This window comes from Bos javanicus, chromosome 13, assembly GCF_032452875.1.
Source record: "Bos javanicus breed banteng chromosome 13, ARS-OSU_banteng_1.0, whole genome shotgun sequence".
NCBI classification, from domain to species: Eukaryota; Metazoa; Chordata; class Mammalia; order Artiodactyla; family Bovidae; genus Bos; species Bos javanicus.
The window spans coordinates 47,521,042-47,538,849 of record NC_083880.1 but is presented as its reverse complement, the minus strand read 5'-3'; the positions used below and the strand labels follow the sequence as shown (position 1 = coordinate 47,538,849).

The window sequence follows — 17,808 nt, the reverse complement described above, 5'->3', positions numbered from 1 at the left end:
TGAGTGTTGGGAAGCAATTCATTGCAGAAATCCCACCATTTAGGGTCCCTATAGGTGAGAAAGACAGAGGTCCCTGTCCAAAAGGCAAGCAACCCTGTACTACCGGCCCAAGGCATTAGTCCTAGGACTTCAGACCCAGGGCAGCGCTTACCCTCCCACCAGGGCCACTGTGACCAGGAAAGCAGTCTGGGGGTGGACAGCACATAGACATCCCAGGTCAGGTGCTGCTGCTGATGGGACAGTAAGATGAGAGGAGTCAGGCAGCCAAGGGGAGCCAGGGAGGGAGAGACGATGAATCAGGCAGGGGAAATATCATGTACACAGGCTAGAAGACAGAGCAACTGGGACAAAAAGGGTCAGCAGGAGTATGGCTGTGAGAGGTGAGACCTGAGCATGGGTTCAGATGCGGAGGGGGCGGACTCAGCAGCAAGCCTCAGCTAAGGTCACAGGAAGGCACCAAGCAGATCAATCTCACCACACTATTGCGTAAGGATGGAGCAATGTCTTTCTCACCTATAGGGACCCTAAATGGCGGGATTTCTGCAATGAATTGCTTCCCAACACTCAAGGTTTAAAGGAGCAAAGGCGACTAGGCAGCAGGGAGCCAGCTGGCAGTCAGGATGAATCTGAAGAATACTTAGAAGGCAGAATGGGCAGGCCTTGGTCACTGACGAGACCACTCCTAGAACAGAACTGATGGTGGTCAAGTAATACTGGACTGGGCAGGTCCTGGGTTTGGCCATGCGGAGTCCACATGAAGAGATCTCACAGGCCCATGAGGTTAGAGATGTAGACTTGGGAATCGCAGGACTGTGATGACTAGAGCCCTGAGAGTGGGCAAGAACACTCAGGAGAGCATTCAGTGGTGGGGGGAAGAGTCTCTGGCAGAATCTACCATCTCAGGGCAGGACTGGTGGGAGAAGCAATGCCCAGAAAAGCAACTGAGGAGGAGCAGCTGAGGCAGGAAGAGGAAAGGCGGAAAGCTGGAGAGCAAGTGGTGGAGGTCAAGGGCAGAGGATGTCTCTATAAGCAGAGACTGGTTGGCAGCATCCTGGAAAGTGACACTGGCTCCATACAAACAACCCGCATATCTCATAGCAAGTCAGCATCCCCCCATCAGATACCACAAACAATCTAGAATTTAACAGGTGTTTATTTGTGTAGTAGGAAGATCCAGATATGTAAATACGAATACTTTCCAAGGTACAGTTTATCATGATCTGACACTGCAGTGAAAGAGAATCAGTTCAATACTGATTAGACAGTGCACAGAGAAAGGTCAGCTGTGGCAAAAACACAGATTTAGTGAAATGCCAGAGGCAGGGCCAGGACAAAAAAAAAGTGAAAGTGTTCGTCGCTCAGTCGGATCCAACTCTATGCGATCCCATGGACCGTAGCCCACAGGCTTCTCTGTCCATGGAATTCTCCAGGCAAGAATACTGGAGTGGGTAACCACTCCCTTCTCCAGGGGATCTTCTTGACCCAGGGATCAAACCCAGGTCTCATGGACTGCAGGCGGATTCTTTACTGTCTGAGAAACTGCAGTGGGCTTCATTTCATTACAAGGCACTTCCCAGTGGGGCCAGGGAGATCATTGCTATGTTTGGGGAAACCTCATTAAACAGACCTTCAGGGTGAACAGAACTGAGAAAGTACCTGACTCACCCAACACCACTAGGCTTCCCAACAATTTTCAATAGAGGGACATCTTCTAACACTTTTGTCTTCCCCTCCTGTTTTTAGAAAGTATTAAACATCAGTAAAAATTAAAACTTGGTATCATCATCAACTCCAGAAGAGAATCCACAATCCATGAGCACTGAGTCTCCATGGATGGCCTTCTGAGCCCAGTTCCTGGTCCCCACACCCACAAGACGAATAGGGCTGGCCTCTCCTCTACCTGTGCTTTTCTTGCCACCACCCTTGGGGCTTCTCAACAGTGCTCTGGCTGGACAACAACAAACCACTGTACCCTGCCCCTGCCTTTTTTCCTCTTGACTCCAAGTCCTTTGATTATACTGGCCCTGATGCCTGCTCAGCTCTATCCCTTTGTAATCAGCTCCCAGATACCCAGCCATTGTGACACAAGGCAGCCACACAGAGCTGTGTCTGTGGATTTAAATGCAATAGCACACAAAGGACATCCTTATAAGAAGATGTACGTACATTCTCAACCCCCGTCCTATTCTGGCATTCCCTGCACAAAGCCAGCAAAACCAGCACATGAACTTAATGGAGGTGAGAAATGGGTACTCCAGCAGCCAAGGACAGGGACTGCACTATGGGTGACGTCAGCAAAGAATTTCACCAGCTGCTAAACCAACCACAGCCTCTGAGCACTACATAAGGGAAGTGCTCAGGAGGTTTCAAAGAGCTCAGCCCTGTCCGATACCTGGGAGACCACAGCAGAAGCAACTTTAGCCCAAGGCCCAGAGGGTCCCTGCCCCCAGTTTGGAGCCATTTTTTTCTCTACAGATAAAAAGCTGCCTGGGTCTATTTGTCCACAGGTGTCACCACGTTTTCAAAGGCAAAGAGATTTCAGCTGGGAGGGTGGCTTGGGAGGCATACTTTGGGTGCTGAAGTGCTGGTGTTTTAGGACATGTAGATAATTTATGAGAACAGAATGCTGAGATAGGTGAAGTCTAGAATTTCATGGCCAGTGGCTTTCACATCCATTGGCTCTTGAAAACCCTGCCTCTGCTTCCCCTCATACCAAATGCCTATCTGTTGAGGCTCCTTTTTACTTGAGTCATTACGTTACTGGCAGTGTGTTTATTAATAATTGCAATAATAGTGCTTGCAAGTGCCAGGCACAGTGCTAACGATACATTCTTTTTTAATCCAGAAAACACATTTGATTGGGTATTATCTCCATTTTATACACGAGGAAAATGAGGCATCATGACAGGTTAAGTGCAGTGGTTATGAAGATAGACTTTGGGCTCAAATAGCCCGGGGTTTGGGCAGGTTACTAGGTACATTTCCAACTCACTTGGCTCTGATTATAGCACCTCCCTTTCAGGACTGTTGTGAGGATTTTGAGATAATGCATGTAAGCATTTAGCACAGTACCTGGCACATAGTTTTTATTGAATCCTGCTGGTAACCTGAACCCAGAGTTGTGTAACTCTGGAGACTGGTTCTCAGGCACTACACTGCCTTACCCTGTACACAGCCTGACTGTTCAAAGTCTAGACAGTGACCACATTCTCCTTCAGAGAGAAGTAGCCCAACCTTAACACCTGCCTACAGCAGCTGAGTGCTTCCCACTTCATTTAGAAAGCCAGCCTGATGAAACGAGGATGTAGACACGTTCCTGAATTCTCCCTTCCTAGTAGGAATGGTTTGCCTGAGCTCTTGCTCACCTCCTGCTGCCCCTGGTCTGATTTCCATGGGGAAGGAGGCCCTTTCCTCTTGTCCAGTGGTGCCGCCCTCCCTGTGACTTGACTCAGTGTTCTCCTCTGCTCTGCACACAGCTCAGGAACCTGCAGCACTCCTCTGGGCAAGTGGACGCGGTGGGGGCCAAGAGGAGTGGGAGAGAGACCTTCTCTCTAGCAGATGACAATACAGAGGGAAGGCCTACAAGTTTTCACTTATGTCCTTACATATAACAAGCCAGGGGCTTTGTGTTTCTTGCTTTCTTTAGAGTGATAACAGGGTAGATGGCAGGTGGCCACTTGGGGATAGATGATGGGTGTTGTTTCTCTTGGATTCTAGGTTAGCAAAGGATCACAGGGGTGACTCATGAATGGAGACTATGCACTACATTGAACGAAAACTATTTCTTTTTAGTTTTCTGAATGCAGACAGAGGAGTGGGGGAGGATATGTGTGAAGTAGACCATTCTTCATTGAAGAAATGGCATTGACAGGAGGAATCCATGAAGTTCTTGAGCGGATAGAATAATAATGACCTAGAACCACTGGCTTGACTGGACTGTTTCCTGAGCGTTAGTGTGGAATGAAGACCAGGCCCAAGGGCCCATTGTGTTTAAGTGATAGTCTCTCCCTTTCAGTTAATTGATGAAGTAATGATTATGACAGGAAGCAGGAACATGGTTGTGGAGGGATGGTAAGCAGCTGCTGTGATGGACTTGTCCTGGGCCTGCCCTCCCACTCTTCTGGATGCATGCCTGAGAGCCCAGGTGAGTAAGGTCACTGCTGGTCAACCGAAACGGTTAAGGGACAGTGCTGGGAGGAACAGAAAGATGGAACCACCTTCAAACAGAAATAGGCAGTCAGCAGCTGCGACTGCACTCCTTGCTGAGAACGGGCCCATCTTCTGCAGGGAATGAGTGGGTAAGCAGGGTCCAGGACCAAGAGGAGGTAGGCCTGGATGAGCCTTAAATTAGGCTCATTATCCCCACTTGGTCCAAGCTCAGCACCCTGCATAGGTTGTGCCACAAGGCCCCCATCCAACAAGGGGAAACAAGTCAGGAGGTGGGGTGGGTAATCTCTTTAATAAGCAAAAGCAGGGTAACCGCATGGAGCGTGATCAAGGGAAAAGGAAGTTTGTTTTGACGAAGACAAGGGCAGAATAGTGCCCAAGAGTCAAACTCTCTCTTCAGAGCTGATGGTTTTTTCCAGACACTCTTTCAGAGCCCCTGCTGCAGAGAAGCATAGTAGGTTGGCCCATGGTTTGTGGTCTTGTGATGTGTACACAAGTCACCTAGACATCCTCCTCGTAGCCTTTTCTTCCCACCTTGACTGTGAAGAATAGGAACCCTGGGCCTAAGGGAAACTATCCCCTCCACACTCCCCCCTTTCCTCAACACAGTCACAATGCACAAGAAAGGTGGGCACAACTTGAGTAACTCCCAAAGCAAAAGGCAATGGTGCCTAAGATACCACTGACCCAAGAAGAAGTTTCAGGTGTGCCACATCTATTAGAATACTGCAAATCTACTTCCTTGGAAACCAACCTTGGGCAGGCTTCTTATGGAGCAAGACCACTGCTTTCCAGTTTTCTAAGCAAGGACGTTCTTTGCCCTGAGTCAGTCACACACCCCTGACCCCTGGCAATGTCAGGGATGCTCCTGAGCCTGGTAGGGTCTCACTGACAGTCTGAGGATCTGAACTTAAGGATCCATTCGAATCAGTCTCCAGCTAACTCAGCAACTAGTTCACTCAAATCAAAGGGTCTGTTTAGTCTCTCTATTCAACTGTATTTTTGGAATTTCCTTATACAATATAAGTTACAGGATAAAAAGCTCAGTGGGGAAAAAATAAAATACCATAAATTGTTTCAAAGTCTACCTGTGTAAGGTTAAAAATTACATTTTGCCCCTTCTGAAAGAGACATTAGATTTCAAACCTACTAATTTCAAGTTCTCCCCAAGCCTTCAGCTTCCTCATCAGCAAAGTGCTCATGCCTTTCACCTGAGATAACTCAGAAAGCTATTGTGAGAATGCATTGAATTCAAATTGGAAAACAAAACAAAAATCTCTAAATAAGGGCTGCACAAAATCAAGTGGGAAACATAAAACCATACAGGGAAGAAACTGAATTCATGACAAGAGAGGGCATACAATTTGTCACATTTTATTTCTCACACACACAAAAAAATGGATCTAGAGCAAGTTATGCCACTCATTAAGATGTGCACAGCTGTGTGTTACAACAGTCTCTGGAAACTTGTCTGTTCAGTAGAAAGATTTTCAATAAATGGGAGAAAGAAAACCAACGTGCTATATAGACACAAGGTGGTGTCTGTCTCCTGGCTACTTCCTACGAAATTCCCCTATTTCACCAGGAAGTATGTGGGAAATCAGAAGAAAACAAAATCCTAGCTGACCCTCGGGCTCTCTGGATGGCAGCTCTGTTGAGCTTCCAGCTGCCATTTCCTGGAACCCTCATCAGCAGCCATGTCCACAGGTATGTGCCAGGCTCCCTGATCCCAAAGGTGGCCCTATTCAAAGGTGGCTCTCTGCTGCTAGGTCCCAGCTGAGATTTCCTGTCCCCAAGGACCCACCTATCTGCCCACAGTGGGGCACCATGAGACAGATGAAGTGCCATTCTATCTTTGGTTTGGGAAACCAAGTTCATTCTTCATTCAGAAAACTAGATTCATTACTCTACTCCACTCTAAGATTTATTGCAGAGGACAAGCATTTTAAGGAAAAGTATTTAGAAAAGGCCTGCAAGCGCTTAATTTTTGCGTGCCCAGGACATGACTCAATACCTGCAAGCAGTCTCTGATACGTACATCTGCTCAGCCAGAATCATGGAATATGGGAACTAGACGACAACTCAGAAAATGAGAACCCACAGAGTGATGTGTCCTGCCCAGTGTCACATGGCCAGCACTGAAAACACATGCAGGGGGCCTTAGACTTAAAAAAGAAAAGCCATTTACTGAAACGGAAATAAAAGTTCAGAAGAAAGAAGCTGCTGCATGTAGAAGGTCACACAGTGACTGTGAACAGAGACATCAAGAGGGGTCCGGCCTGTGCTGGACACCTCAGTGATTTGGGCTGGCTGCGAGCGTCCACAGATACAGTAAGGTTGCGATAATACAGTAAGGTTGCGATAAACACAAAGAAAAGCAGCGCCAGCCCAAGGTGCTGAAACAAGCTGTTACACCTCCGTTTGGCAATGAGAACCACCATGGCACAGAATAATGAAACACATTTGGGCACCAATCTCTCTCTCCTCTACCCCTTTGCTTATTATCCTGACAAAGAATGTATATTCCAAAAGTCAACCTCACTCTTCTAATTAAAAGGAAAAAAATAAATAAATCACAATTTAAAAAGAAAAAGGTCCCGCTGTAAAATACAAACTACATTTAAACTGGTCACATTATACAAGTGAGCATTTAATCTTCAGAAGCTTCAAACCTCTGGGTTGGGTTTTGCAGAGTTGTAAGCAGGACTTTGTGGTTTCAGTGAAGAAGTCATGGTACAATTGAAATCACTGTAAGAAATAAGTGACTTTTAAAGCACACACACAGATATACACTTGCCTTAAGAGTAATATATATATATATATATTAATATATACAACACAGCAGCTACATGGGTGGTCAGCCAGGTCAAGGGCATGGGTGTGTGAACAAGAAGCCCTCTGCTCCCTGCCTAATGAGGAAGCCTCCAGAAAGGATTCAGCAGCAACAAGTCTATAGCACAAACGTGAACAGCATCATCCCTGAAAAGACCCAGTCAGCCAACTGCCCTACAGGAGCCACTTGAGCCTAAACCCTGTGGGAAAAGACCTAGTTACAGCACCCTACTGCATACACTTGAAATAGAACAGTGTGGCTTTCTTCCAGACTATTATAATTTTTCATGCCTTTTGAAAAAAATTAAAACTGAAACCTTCTTCAGTCTGTGATGAAGTGAGGTGAATCCATATCAAAAAGCAGAGCTCACAGTCCACAGGATTTCATGAACAGAATGCTTATCTGATTAATAAGCCTTCATCCTTCTTCCCTCAGAAGACAACCCTCCTGTAGCTCCAAGGCAGGGATTATTGAGAAGCCCAGGAAAAGCACTCCAGTAGTAAAGACATCCAAGCTGTGTACCTCTTCCCTGCTGGGGGTCAGCTACAAAGACAGTCGGTGGTGGGGGGCCTAAACTAGACAAACATAGATGAATGAGTGTCCACTCTGATCAGGCCCAGAAATGGAAGCCGCAGCTTAGGAGCTAGAAGCACCAAGCAGGCACTCCAGAGCCGGGCAACACTGTCTTCCAGGATGTTAAAAGCTTTGGTTTTAAAAACAAAAATTGACTTCTTTCCAACTCAAAGCTATAGGTTACTGACAACCCAAATCATAAGCATATGGACTGCATACACAGATTCTTTTTTTAAATCCACAAATAGAAACACTGGTTTTAAAAAAAAAAAGTGAGTTGAAGCTTGTCTTTGTCCAGCTGGGCTTGCCTGGGAGCCCTGCCCCTCACTCAGCCCTATTTCTGCTCTCCTGGCCCTGGGTGGCCCCTACTTGTCCTCTGTGGCAGCTGTCAGCATCCCCTTGTCGGTCAGGTGAGACTTGAGCGTGTTGAAGATATGGAGTTGCTGATCTGGCCTCAAGGTCAGGAACTGCTGAACCAGCTTACTTGGGTTTGGGCCCCTGCAAAAGGATGAAGGAACAACACTGAGCAAAGCAGGAGCCAAGCAACATCAAGGGCCTGATTATTTCAGTGGCGGTTCCCTTACTGGATTCTCTACTAATGGAGGGTAGGGGACCTCAGAGAATCCATAACTAACAGCAACTGAAAACTGCATTCATATTTGGGATTTTTTCACTCAAACTGAGAAGCAGATGAAATTCTAAAATCCACTAACTTGGTTCGGATAGAAAGGTACTATACCTGATAAAACTAGCAATATACACGTTGACAAAGGTGGCCATCAGATACTGGCAGTCAAAGCGATCCATGATGCCTCCATGGCCAGGAATGGTATTGGCAAAGTCCTGTTAGAGGAAGGAAAGGATTGGTAAGCCTGGCTTCATCCAAGTCAAAGCCTTGTCTATGGTCACACCTCAGTGTCCACCTACTATAGCTACTGCATGCTATAGCTGAGGGCAACAGTAAGTGAAAAGTATTGATTCAGGTGCTGAAGCTATAGTATACAATCTTATTAAATTATAAAATATCTCTTTTGAAGAAAGATTAACATAAAAGATTATCATAAAACTGAAATCCAACCACGGAATTTTCTTAGAAACAATGTATCTTCCTTTATCCTACTTAAATTCCATGCATGGGTGAAGAGCACACGCTAACAGTCAAGGTTCACAGCCTGGTATTTTGAAGCGGGTGGTAGTTGATGAGGTGAGACAGGAGGAGGAAGGCAGAGATGGTGAAAAGGGGCCTGGCTGGGAGACAACGAGAGGAACAAAAAGGGTTTTCCTACTTTGATTTTAAAGGCTCGTTTGAATCCACTAGCAAAGAACCCTCCGAAGGGGCCGATGAGCGAGGCAAAAGTAGAGAGGGCAATGCTGTGAATCTGGAAGGGGTACATCCGGACTGTTTTCTAAAAAGAACAAATGAAATCAGTTCAGATGCCTGCAAGCCCAGGCTTATTACTTGTTACTATAAAAAAAAAAAAAAAAAAAAGACAAAAAAACCACCTCTTTATGAAACTATATCTCCCCCCTCCCCCAAAATTAGAAAAAAGACTGGTTTAGGAGTTCTGTTTCTGCTAAATCTCTAATACACTGCTTAACAGAGGACATTAACATATTATGCATTCAGTCTACAGCAATATGTTTTGTTTGAAGTATATGAAGAAAATCCAGTCCTACAAGGATACATCATTGAAAAAAGGGATTATTTTAGCACTGTCTTTCCAGATAATTACAGGGATTCTTTTCTGATACTACACCAAAACTTGACAAGTGATAGGTTTCTAAAAGTTGGTGCAATGTGGAATTGAAATTCTATCAATAAGTTTTTTGTACTCTCACATTAAAATCCATTGGTCTGCATTGCACTTTGAATAGATCATTTTATCCATGCATGACTGTGTAACACCATGCACTGGCCATTTCAAAAACACTGGTTTATGAGTTACATAAACCTGCCATATGTAGATACATTTTGCCATACAATGTCAAAATGTCATATGTTAAAATCACCACAGATCCCATCAGAAAAGTCTTTTAAGTATTAAGAAGTTATCAAACTTACGTGGCAGGTATATACTCTCCAAAATTCTAATTTTTACTTGAAAACCAAATTTTATCATTGGTAACAGTTACTGTCAGTTGTTTTCTGGAAGTGACAAATCTCACTTAATTTCTTTTTCAAGAAAAATGTCTGCCAAAAACCTATATGAAAACCTACAGTTTCTCATTTCTTTTCAATTAAAATTTATGTCCCCATAAAAAAGCTGCCAGTACTGCTCAGAATTCAAACAGGCGCACACAAACTCTTCCTTTGGGTAAGCACGGTCCTGCAGCATTCAACAGAAGTATTTTATGTATACTTTCCATTTTGGCACCAGAGTATTAGGAGATGTATAGTCAAGGATCAAGATTTAATAAAGTTAATAATTTTCCTATTTCATCAAAGACACTGTTAAGATAAGCTGGATAGGTCTTCTTGTGAGTGTGTGGCATAATGAATCCGATGACAGTCCAGTTTGGTGCCACTGCCTCCACTCATACAAGGTGTCAGCAGGCTTACCCACCACTGCTTTTGCACCACCATGGCAAATGATGACAAAATGAAAAAGCAAATGATGTCATTATGTTATGAAGAAAACAACTGTGATCTCACAGATACCCTCAAGGCATCTCAGGGTGCCCCAGGAACCAAAAGCACACTTTCAGAACTCTGGTCTTAATAATTTGAGGTAGGAGGAAACATCTCCTCCTGTCCCCACCCTGAACTGACTTAAGCAATTCTCTTCCATCCTGGGGTTTACAGGTTTGGGGAGGGGAGAAGCTAGGTTTTTTGAGGGAAGGCAATGGTGGAGAGGGGGCTCTCTCTCTGTAGTCACTAACCAGCCGAGGATCATTCGCCCCGTGTGAGTGGTACATACCCAGCCAATGATTGATTGGATCACCCCAGGAATGTTGTATTCCTGCAGCCGAAACAGGCCCGAGGGCTCACAGTCCACAGTGAAGCTGTTGGTATCATTGTTGTACTCCACAGGGCAGACAAAACATCTGTACCCAGACATCACATAGGACAGCTGAGGATGAGAACAGACAGACAAAGGAGACAAGTTCCAGCCATCTTGCCTGGGCAGTAGCCACCTGCTTAGGCCATGCTCCTCACAGTACCTAGCACCCTAATTGCAAGCTATGCACTAACTCAGAGGTTCATGTTTCACCGTATGTGTTATTTTACCTGAATTCTGGAAAAAACTGAAAAGGAGACTTACGGGCTACTGAGGCCTCACCTGTACTTGCTCAAACAACCAGGTCCTGAATAAATCCAGGAAAGACCTAAAGGAATCTGAGCAATAACTATAAGAAGTTTTGTCCTATTTGGAGAACCTATGGTTCATTTTTCTCAGGATCTCTTCATTCGAAATTACAAGTGGTGAGGGGAACAGTATAGTGAGAGGGCGACAACCAAGAGGAAAGAAGCAGAAGACCACTAAATAGGCGAGTGAGTCCTGAAGGACAGCTAGACAACTCTGAAAAGGGGAGAGACTGACTTGAAGGTCAGAAGCAGGGAATGGTGCTCTAGAAAGGGGTGGTAAATCACTCACCTCCAGGCAAGGCACACACAGGAGAAAATCTGGGTTAGAATGGCATGTCCCACCTCACCTCTTACTCTCAGACAAAGTAACAAAAGCCTGACCATGAACGCCATCTCCTGAGTGTCACCAGGCCTCGTCAGCATGAGAGGAGTACAAGTTGTGCCTGGCCTCCGCTCCTCTACTGCCAAGACCCTGCTTGAAGCCTGGCAGACAAAGGGCAGCTGATGCTGCCCTGCCATGTTCACGCCCTGCTATAGGGCAAGGCTACCATTCAGCAGGACAGAGTCCTTGGCCTTAGGAGATGGGCTCTGAAGGTGGGTGGGAGGCCTCTACCCAACCCTCACCCAGCTGGGAGCCACTACCTACCAGAAGGCCAAAGACCACAGTAGCAAAGAAGCCCCCAATGAAGCCTTCCCAGGTCTTCTTCGGGGACAGCTGTGGACAGAGAGCAAGTTCTTAACAAAATGCATTTTGATAATTCTGGCTTTGGGAATAATGATTGTTTAAAGTCTTTCTACTATTTAAAAAACCTCATTCAATTAACCACTTCACTTTCTAAAATACCCCATTCTTGGTTTCCTTGTATAGCCTGAGAGCCCTCAGTGTCCTTTCTGTTTCAATTGGTCAAATAATTTAATTATAAAACAGTAAACTAATTAAATGACAACATTCAAATTCAGATCAAAGTCCCAAAAGTATACCTACACAGTCTATAAAATACTTTCTCTATCAGCTCTTTATTTTTTTCTGCATGAGTAATTGTTAAGTCTTCCTTTAGCTTTTCTCTTGAATCTAATTTATTACTAGCCTTTCTCCAGGATGACATGAAGATGTACATGCCATGCAGATCTCTTCTATCTCCCAAGCTGATCTACTTGAAAGCACTACCCTCGCCTCACGGTAATGGTCCATGTTAGGGTGATCCGTTTACCTTGATGAGTGGGGTCCGACCAAAGAAGAAGCCAAACATATAGGCCATGATGTCATTACAGATCACACAAGAAATGGGGACAATGAACCTAGGAAATTAAACCAGAGTAAGAATCAACTCTACCAAGATGATACTGCCAAAGTCCACAAAACAATGCTATTCATAAATTTCAGTACCAAAATAACCACATACTACTTATTACCCATTAAGGAATAAGTTTAAAATAAAAAAAAAAACACCACCAAGTACCTGGCACACAGCAGCATTTGAATGTTTACTGAATGACTACTGAATAAATGGAGGTGGTATTCTATATAAAATGTCATGTTCTTTTTTCATTACAAAGTAATATAAAATTTTTAAGTATACAGAAAAGAAAAAATTAAAAATTGTCCTTCTTTCCCCTATTCCTATCTCCATTCTCCAAAATAACTACTTTTAATCATCTCTGACTCTTCTTCTTCTAGTAGTTACCTCCATTATTCTGTTACATTTATTATCTATTTCATAATTGACTTTTTTTTTTTTTTTTTTACTGTTTATTACTAGCTCTAATGAGCCCAACTTTCCCCCAGGACTACGCAGACAGCAAGACCAAGATTTGATACGTAAGTGCATGTGGCCAGATTTCTCCTCTGCCTCCTTCTGCTAGTGGTCTGATCATCCCTACCACAAAAAAAAGGGGGGACAGTTTCCACACTTGTACCATCTCTCTTCTCCTCACTCTCTATTCTCTGACAATCACTTTTTAAAATTTTTAAAATTTCCTCTATAATTGAACATAATATACATAAATCCTAGCCCCTCAACTCGGAGAAGGCAATGGCACCCCACTCCAGTACTCTTGCCTGGAAAATCCCATGGTCAGAGGAGCCTGGTAGGCTGCAGTCCATGGGGTCGCTAAGAGTCAGACACTACTGAGCAACTTCACTTTCACTTTTCACTTTCATGCATTGGAGAAGGAAATGGCAACCCACTCCACTGTTCTTGCCTGGAGAATCCCAGGGACGGGGGAAACTGGTGGGATGCCATCTATGGGATCGCACAGAGTCTGACACAACTGAAGTGACTTAACAGCAGCCCCTCAACTACAGGCTTTATTTTTCTGACTCCCTGTTTGTTAAGGGAGAGATTTAAAGCACCTATATCCACCCAACCACCTCTATTATTTACTCTGTTGAGGCTTCCAGCACATATTCTCTGCTCTACAACTGTAATCAAGTCTTAAAGGTTCCATCTAAAAACCAATAATAAGAGATTTTAATATGATTCACTCTAGAACAAAGTGGTATGTCTAGCCCTAAAGATGAGAACTTAGCATGAGCCTCTCTTTGGAATTACTTAACAACACTCTGAAAGAGAGGAAGAGTATGCCTTCCCATTGTTTTAAACATAATAATGCCCTCACAGTATGCCATTATCATTGTTTTAAACATGATAATGCCTTAAGCCTCTAAAGAACCTCTTGATGAGGGTGAAGGAAGAGAGTGAAAAAACCGGCTTAAAACTCAATATTAACATTTAGATGAGCTAGTCTTTACATGTTCTAAGCTCTTTATATATTTTTACCAATTTATTCCTCAGGCAGTAGGTATTATAGCATCTTCACTCTGAGAACAGGAAACAAAGGCACGGTCTGGGATCTTAACCACAGTACTTTAGTATCTCTGCTGCTGTTGTCCAGTGGCTAAGTCATGACCAACTCTTTGCGACTGCAACATGCTAGGCTTTCCTGTCCTTCACTATCTCCTGGAGTTTGCTCAAACTCATGTCCATTGAGTCAGTGATGCCATCCAACCATTTCATTCTCTGTCACCCCCTTCTCCTCCTGTCCTCAATCTATCCCAGCATCAGGGTCTTTTCTAATGAGTTGGCTCTTCGCATCAAGTGGCTTCAGCTTCAGCATCATCCTTCCAATGAATACTCAGAGTTAATTTCCTTTAGGAAATCTGGTTTGATCTCCTTGTTGTCCAAGGGACTCTCAAGAGTCTTCTCCAGAACCACAGTTCAAAAGTTATCAATTCTTCAGTGCTCATCCTTCTTTATGGTCCAACTCTCACATCCATACATGACTACTGGAAAAACTATAGCTTTGACTACACAGACCGTTGTTGGTAAAGTGATGTCTCTGCTTTTTAATATGCTGTCTAGGTTTGTCATAGCTTTTCTTCCAAGAAACAAATGTCTTTTAATTTCATGGCTGCAGTCATGGTCTACAGTGATTCTGGAGCCCAAAAAGATAAAGTCTGTCATTGTTTCCATTTTTTCTCCATCTATTTGCCATGAAGTGATGAGACTGGATGCCATGATCTTAGTTTTTTGAATACTGAGTTTTAAGCCAGCTTTTTCACCCTCCTCTTTCACCCTCATCAAGAGGCTTTACACACTAGGATATGTCTTCACATTTTCACTAAAAGCATAGCTTCTTCAGTCAACCTACTGATTTCTATCAATGGTGATAGATTTCTTGCTGAAATCATCGCATTTGCGGAATAAAATATACTAAGTATATTATTCTTTTGACACATTGCCAGATTCTATTTGCTATAGTTTACTTAGAATGGTATAGCTATAATCATGAACAAAAAAAAAAAAATCAGTTTATCATTCTTGTTTCTCCCTGTGTTTTTATCAGCTTTAATACTAGGGTTAGATAAGACTCGCCAAAACTAGAGAAAGCCTGTGTGCAGTCATAAGTAAATAAATAAATACTCAGCTGCTATCACTGGTCATTTTTTCCAGGTGTGGATTCTTACGGACTTTTCAAAGCTCTTTTATAATTACTGATCTGTTCAAGTTTTCTTCTTTGTGACTTTTACTCAGTGTCCTCTTCCCAGGAAATGATTTTTTTCTTCTAGATTTTCATATTCGTTGCCGTACAGTTGCACTGTCCTGGACTCTTTAAATATCCCTATACCTGTTGGTTTAGAACAGTGGTTCTTCAAGTGTAGGTCCTGACCAGCAGCATGAGCATCACCTGGGAATGTACTAGAAATGGAGTTCTCAGGCTTCACCCCATAGCTACTGAGGCAGAAAACCAAAAGTGGGGCCCAGCAATCCGTGTTGTAACTAGGCCTGCAGGGGCCGCTGATGTGCTCAGGTGAGAACTGCCAACTTAGCAACTGGGGTTTCTCAGTCCTATACATAAGAACACTCACAAAATAATAGGAAAAATGCCCCTCACTAACATCACTCACCAGATCATTCCTTCAAATAGGTTGTGGATAACAAGATGTGACTGTGTTACAACAATCAGTAATGTTACATGGGTCCAGCCAAACTGCAAAAGAAGATAAAGGATAAACTTTACCCATCAGTTTACCTTGAAAGGAACTTCAAATAACAGCTAATACCAAACAGAAAATTGTTGAGAAACAGGTAGGAAAGATATCTGCTTCTATATCTGTCTTATTGGAAATGAAAAGCTACAGAACAGACCTCGAGAAGAACTATGTTTCCCAGCTACAGTTCCCAACAAGAGGAGGGTGCATGTGGCCCACTAGTTAGTCCTTTTATGCTCCAAAAAGCCTGGATACTTCTTGTTTTCTTAGTAAGTATTTACAGAGAGATTAGGACGCTCAGAGAGGGGGTGTTTTTAAGTTGAGGGAGCAATACAGCAGGTAGGATATCTATGGTCAATGTCTAAAGCTTCACCTAGAGCCTTACCTAGAGGCCACACTCAGATCCAGACGGGAGACACTGCTTAGGGTATATAACAGTGATTAGGTCTAGGTGGATAAGAAGCCACCAAACTTCACAGGGGATGCCTCTTTCACCCTCCAGGTTTCAGATGCACAAGAACAGACTACATTCCAAAGTTCTGATTTATCACAGAAAGGATGAGAGGCCTGTGGAGTTTCCACAGAATTTCACCTCTATCAAGAGTTTTGACACTGACATATTTTGACACTACCCTTACCATGTAGAACTGCAATCGATAATGCTTCTTGACCAGACTCAGCACAAACATGCAAAATCCTAGTTTGAGAAGGAAGGAAGAGAAAGGGCAAAATGAATCACAATTTATCTTTGTCCTAGTCATTTCCTTTAGCTGTGTCATATGGTCCTTTGCTAATTTCCTGGCAACAGCTAACCAGGGCACAAATCCATTGCCCAAGGGAATAAAACCAGTTGTTCAGATAGGCAGTCAGAAGGGAAAAATGACTACTTCAAGACAATCAAAGGAAGACAATATTTAAAAATTTTACAGATTACACTCAACTTAGGATACTGCTCACCAGCTAGAAATGTTTTGATTCTAGAACAGGGGCTGATAATGGTCAGGCCGGCTGCCAGTATTTTGTTGCTGTTACTAAACTCACGGGCACCCAAAGCAGGGCAACACTGCCCTAGCTGGTAGCTCAGTTATTAGCATGGCAACTCATCATTGAGGTTAGCTGCCTGTTTTTATAAACAAACTTTTATGAGAACACAGCCGTAACTATTTGTTTACATGTTATCCAGGGTTTCTTTTGTGCTACAATAGCAGAACTAAGGAGCTGCAGTAGAGACTCCACAGCCCCCAAAACCTGTAATATTATTTTCTGGACCTTAAGAAACCAATCTCTATCCTAAAGAACAGGTCTGGCAGAATGGGGATCCACATGGTATAAGGCCAAGGTCATCCTTGCATCTCTCTCCTACTGACCCACATGACTAAAACCTCTAGGAAGAAAACGGATTTTACCCACAAGTGTGCTGGGTCCCTCAAAAGTATCCCTGCCCAGAAGAGAGCATTTCACTGTTCTAGACCTCTGGCCTCCCTTTGTGGGACTGCTTCTAGGCTCTGAGGCATGCTTTCTGACTATCCTCAACACATCAGACCTCTCAGCAGTAGACTTCATATTCAGTAGCCAGGTATCATTCAGAGAGCCAAGTATCACTATCAAGTTGATGAAAAAATAGGTCAGATTGAAATTTAGGTCAGAGTCAGAACAAATTTCCCAATGCCTCAAACTGGTTTTCAGGGTAACCATGAAGAACATTAGCATTATTTGAACTCCTGTATAGTCTCAACTGAGTTTAGATTGACGGAGCAGTTTACCGTTTGTCAAATTTCAATATAGTTTATCAAATCCTCATGGTGACTTTGCCATTTTAGCTCTAGGTTACAGGAAAGCTAACTGAGACTCAAAGAGTAAGCTCCTGCCTCTTCTGAAGTCACAGGTCTGTTTAAATCCAAATCAATAAAATTTCTAATATACTGTAGTGTCCCTTTTTTAAAATTAACTTTTATTGGAATATAGTTGATTTACAATGTTGTGTTAGTTTCAGGTGCCCAGCAAAGTGAATCAGTTATACGTGTACATATGTCCACCTTTTAGATCCTTCCCATATACGTCATTACAGAGTTTCCTGTGCTATACAGTAAGTTCTTATTAGTTATCTATTTTATATACAATAGTGTGTTATGTCAATGAAAAGTCCTTTTTAAAATACAAGTTTCTGAATGGTTTTGTTCTGGTCACACTGCAGAATCTCTGCCAACAGAGAGTCAGGACACAACAATGCTGTGGGGTCTTTCAACAGAGGCTGAAACACACGGACAGGTAGCACAAACTACAGTCCCCGCAACCACACAAGCCCCTCAGCCTCATTTCTCTTAGTAAAGAGCTACTACAGCTCATGTAAGGCAGAATCCTTAGTTCTGCTTCCTTGTGTGGTCAGAGTTAAGTCATCAAAACTTTACAGGAACCAAGAAATGCCCCAACTCCAAC

General features: G+C 43.5%; 1 protein-coding gene and 1 non-coding gene across 2 annotated transcripts in view; both read right to left on the bottom strand.

Annotated features, from left to right (window-relative positions):
• Nucleotides 1–5,525: 5,525 nt before the first annotated feature.
• The window catches only part of CDS2 (CDP-diacylglycerol synthase 2), a 57,008-nt gene continuing 44,725 nt past the window's right edge, over nucleotides 5,526–17,808 (bottom strand). Inside the window, exons 6-13 of the mRNA XM_061436590.1 lie at nucleotides 16,011–16,069; nucleotides 15,289–15,371; nucleotides 12,092–12,179; nucleotides 11,527–11,595; nucleotides 10,492–10,644; nucleotides 8,860–8,979; nucleotides 8,313–8,416; nucleotides 5,526–8,071 (exon numbers count right to left, since the gene is read on the bottom strand). Of these exons, the coding sequence (XP_061292574.1) occupies nucleotides 7,939–8,071; nucleotides 8,313–8,416; nucleotides 8,860–8,979; nucleotides 10,492–10,644; nucleotides 11,527–11,595; nucleotides 12,092–12,179; nucleotides 15,289–15,371; nucleotides 16,011–16,069 (809 nt within the window). The 3' untranslated portion in view covers nucleotides 5,526–7,938. The remainder of the gene's footprint in view (nucleotides 8,072–8,312; nucleotides 8,417–8,859; nucleotides 8,980–10,491; nucleotides 10,645–11,526; nucleotides 11,596–12,091; nucleotides 12,180–15,288; nucleotides 15,372–16,010; nucleotides 16,070–17,808) is intronic.
• On the bottom strand, nucleotides 16,379–16,484 carry LOC133260001 (small nucleolar RNA U6-53/MBII-28). Its single transcript, XR_009740658.1, has one exon. It is a non-coding gene; the product is annotated as a small nucleolar RNA U6-53/MBII-28 (small nucleolar RNA).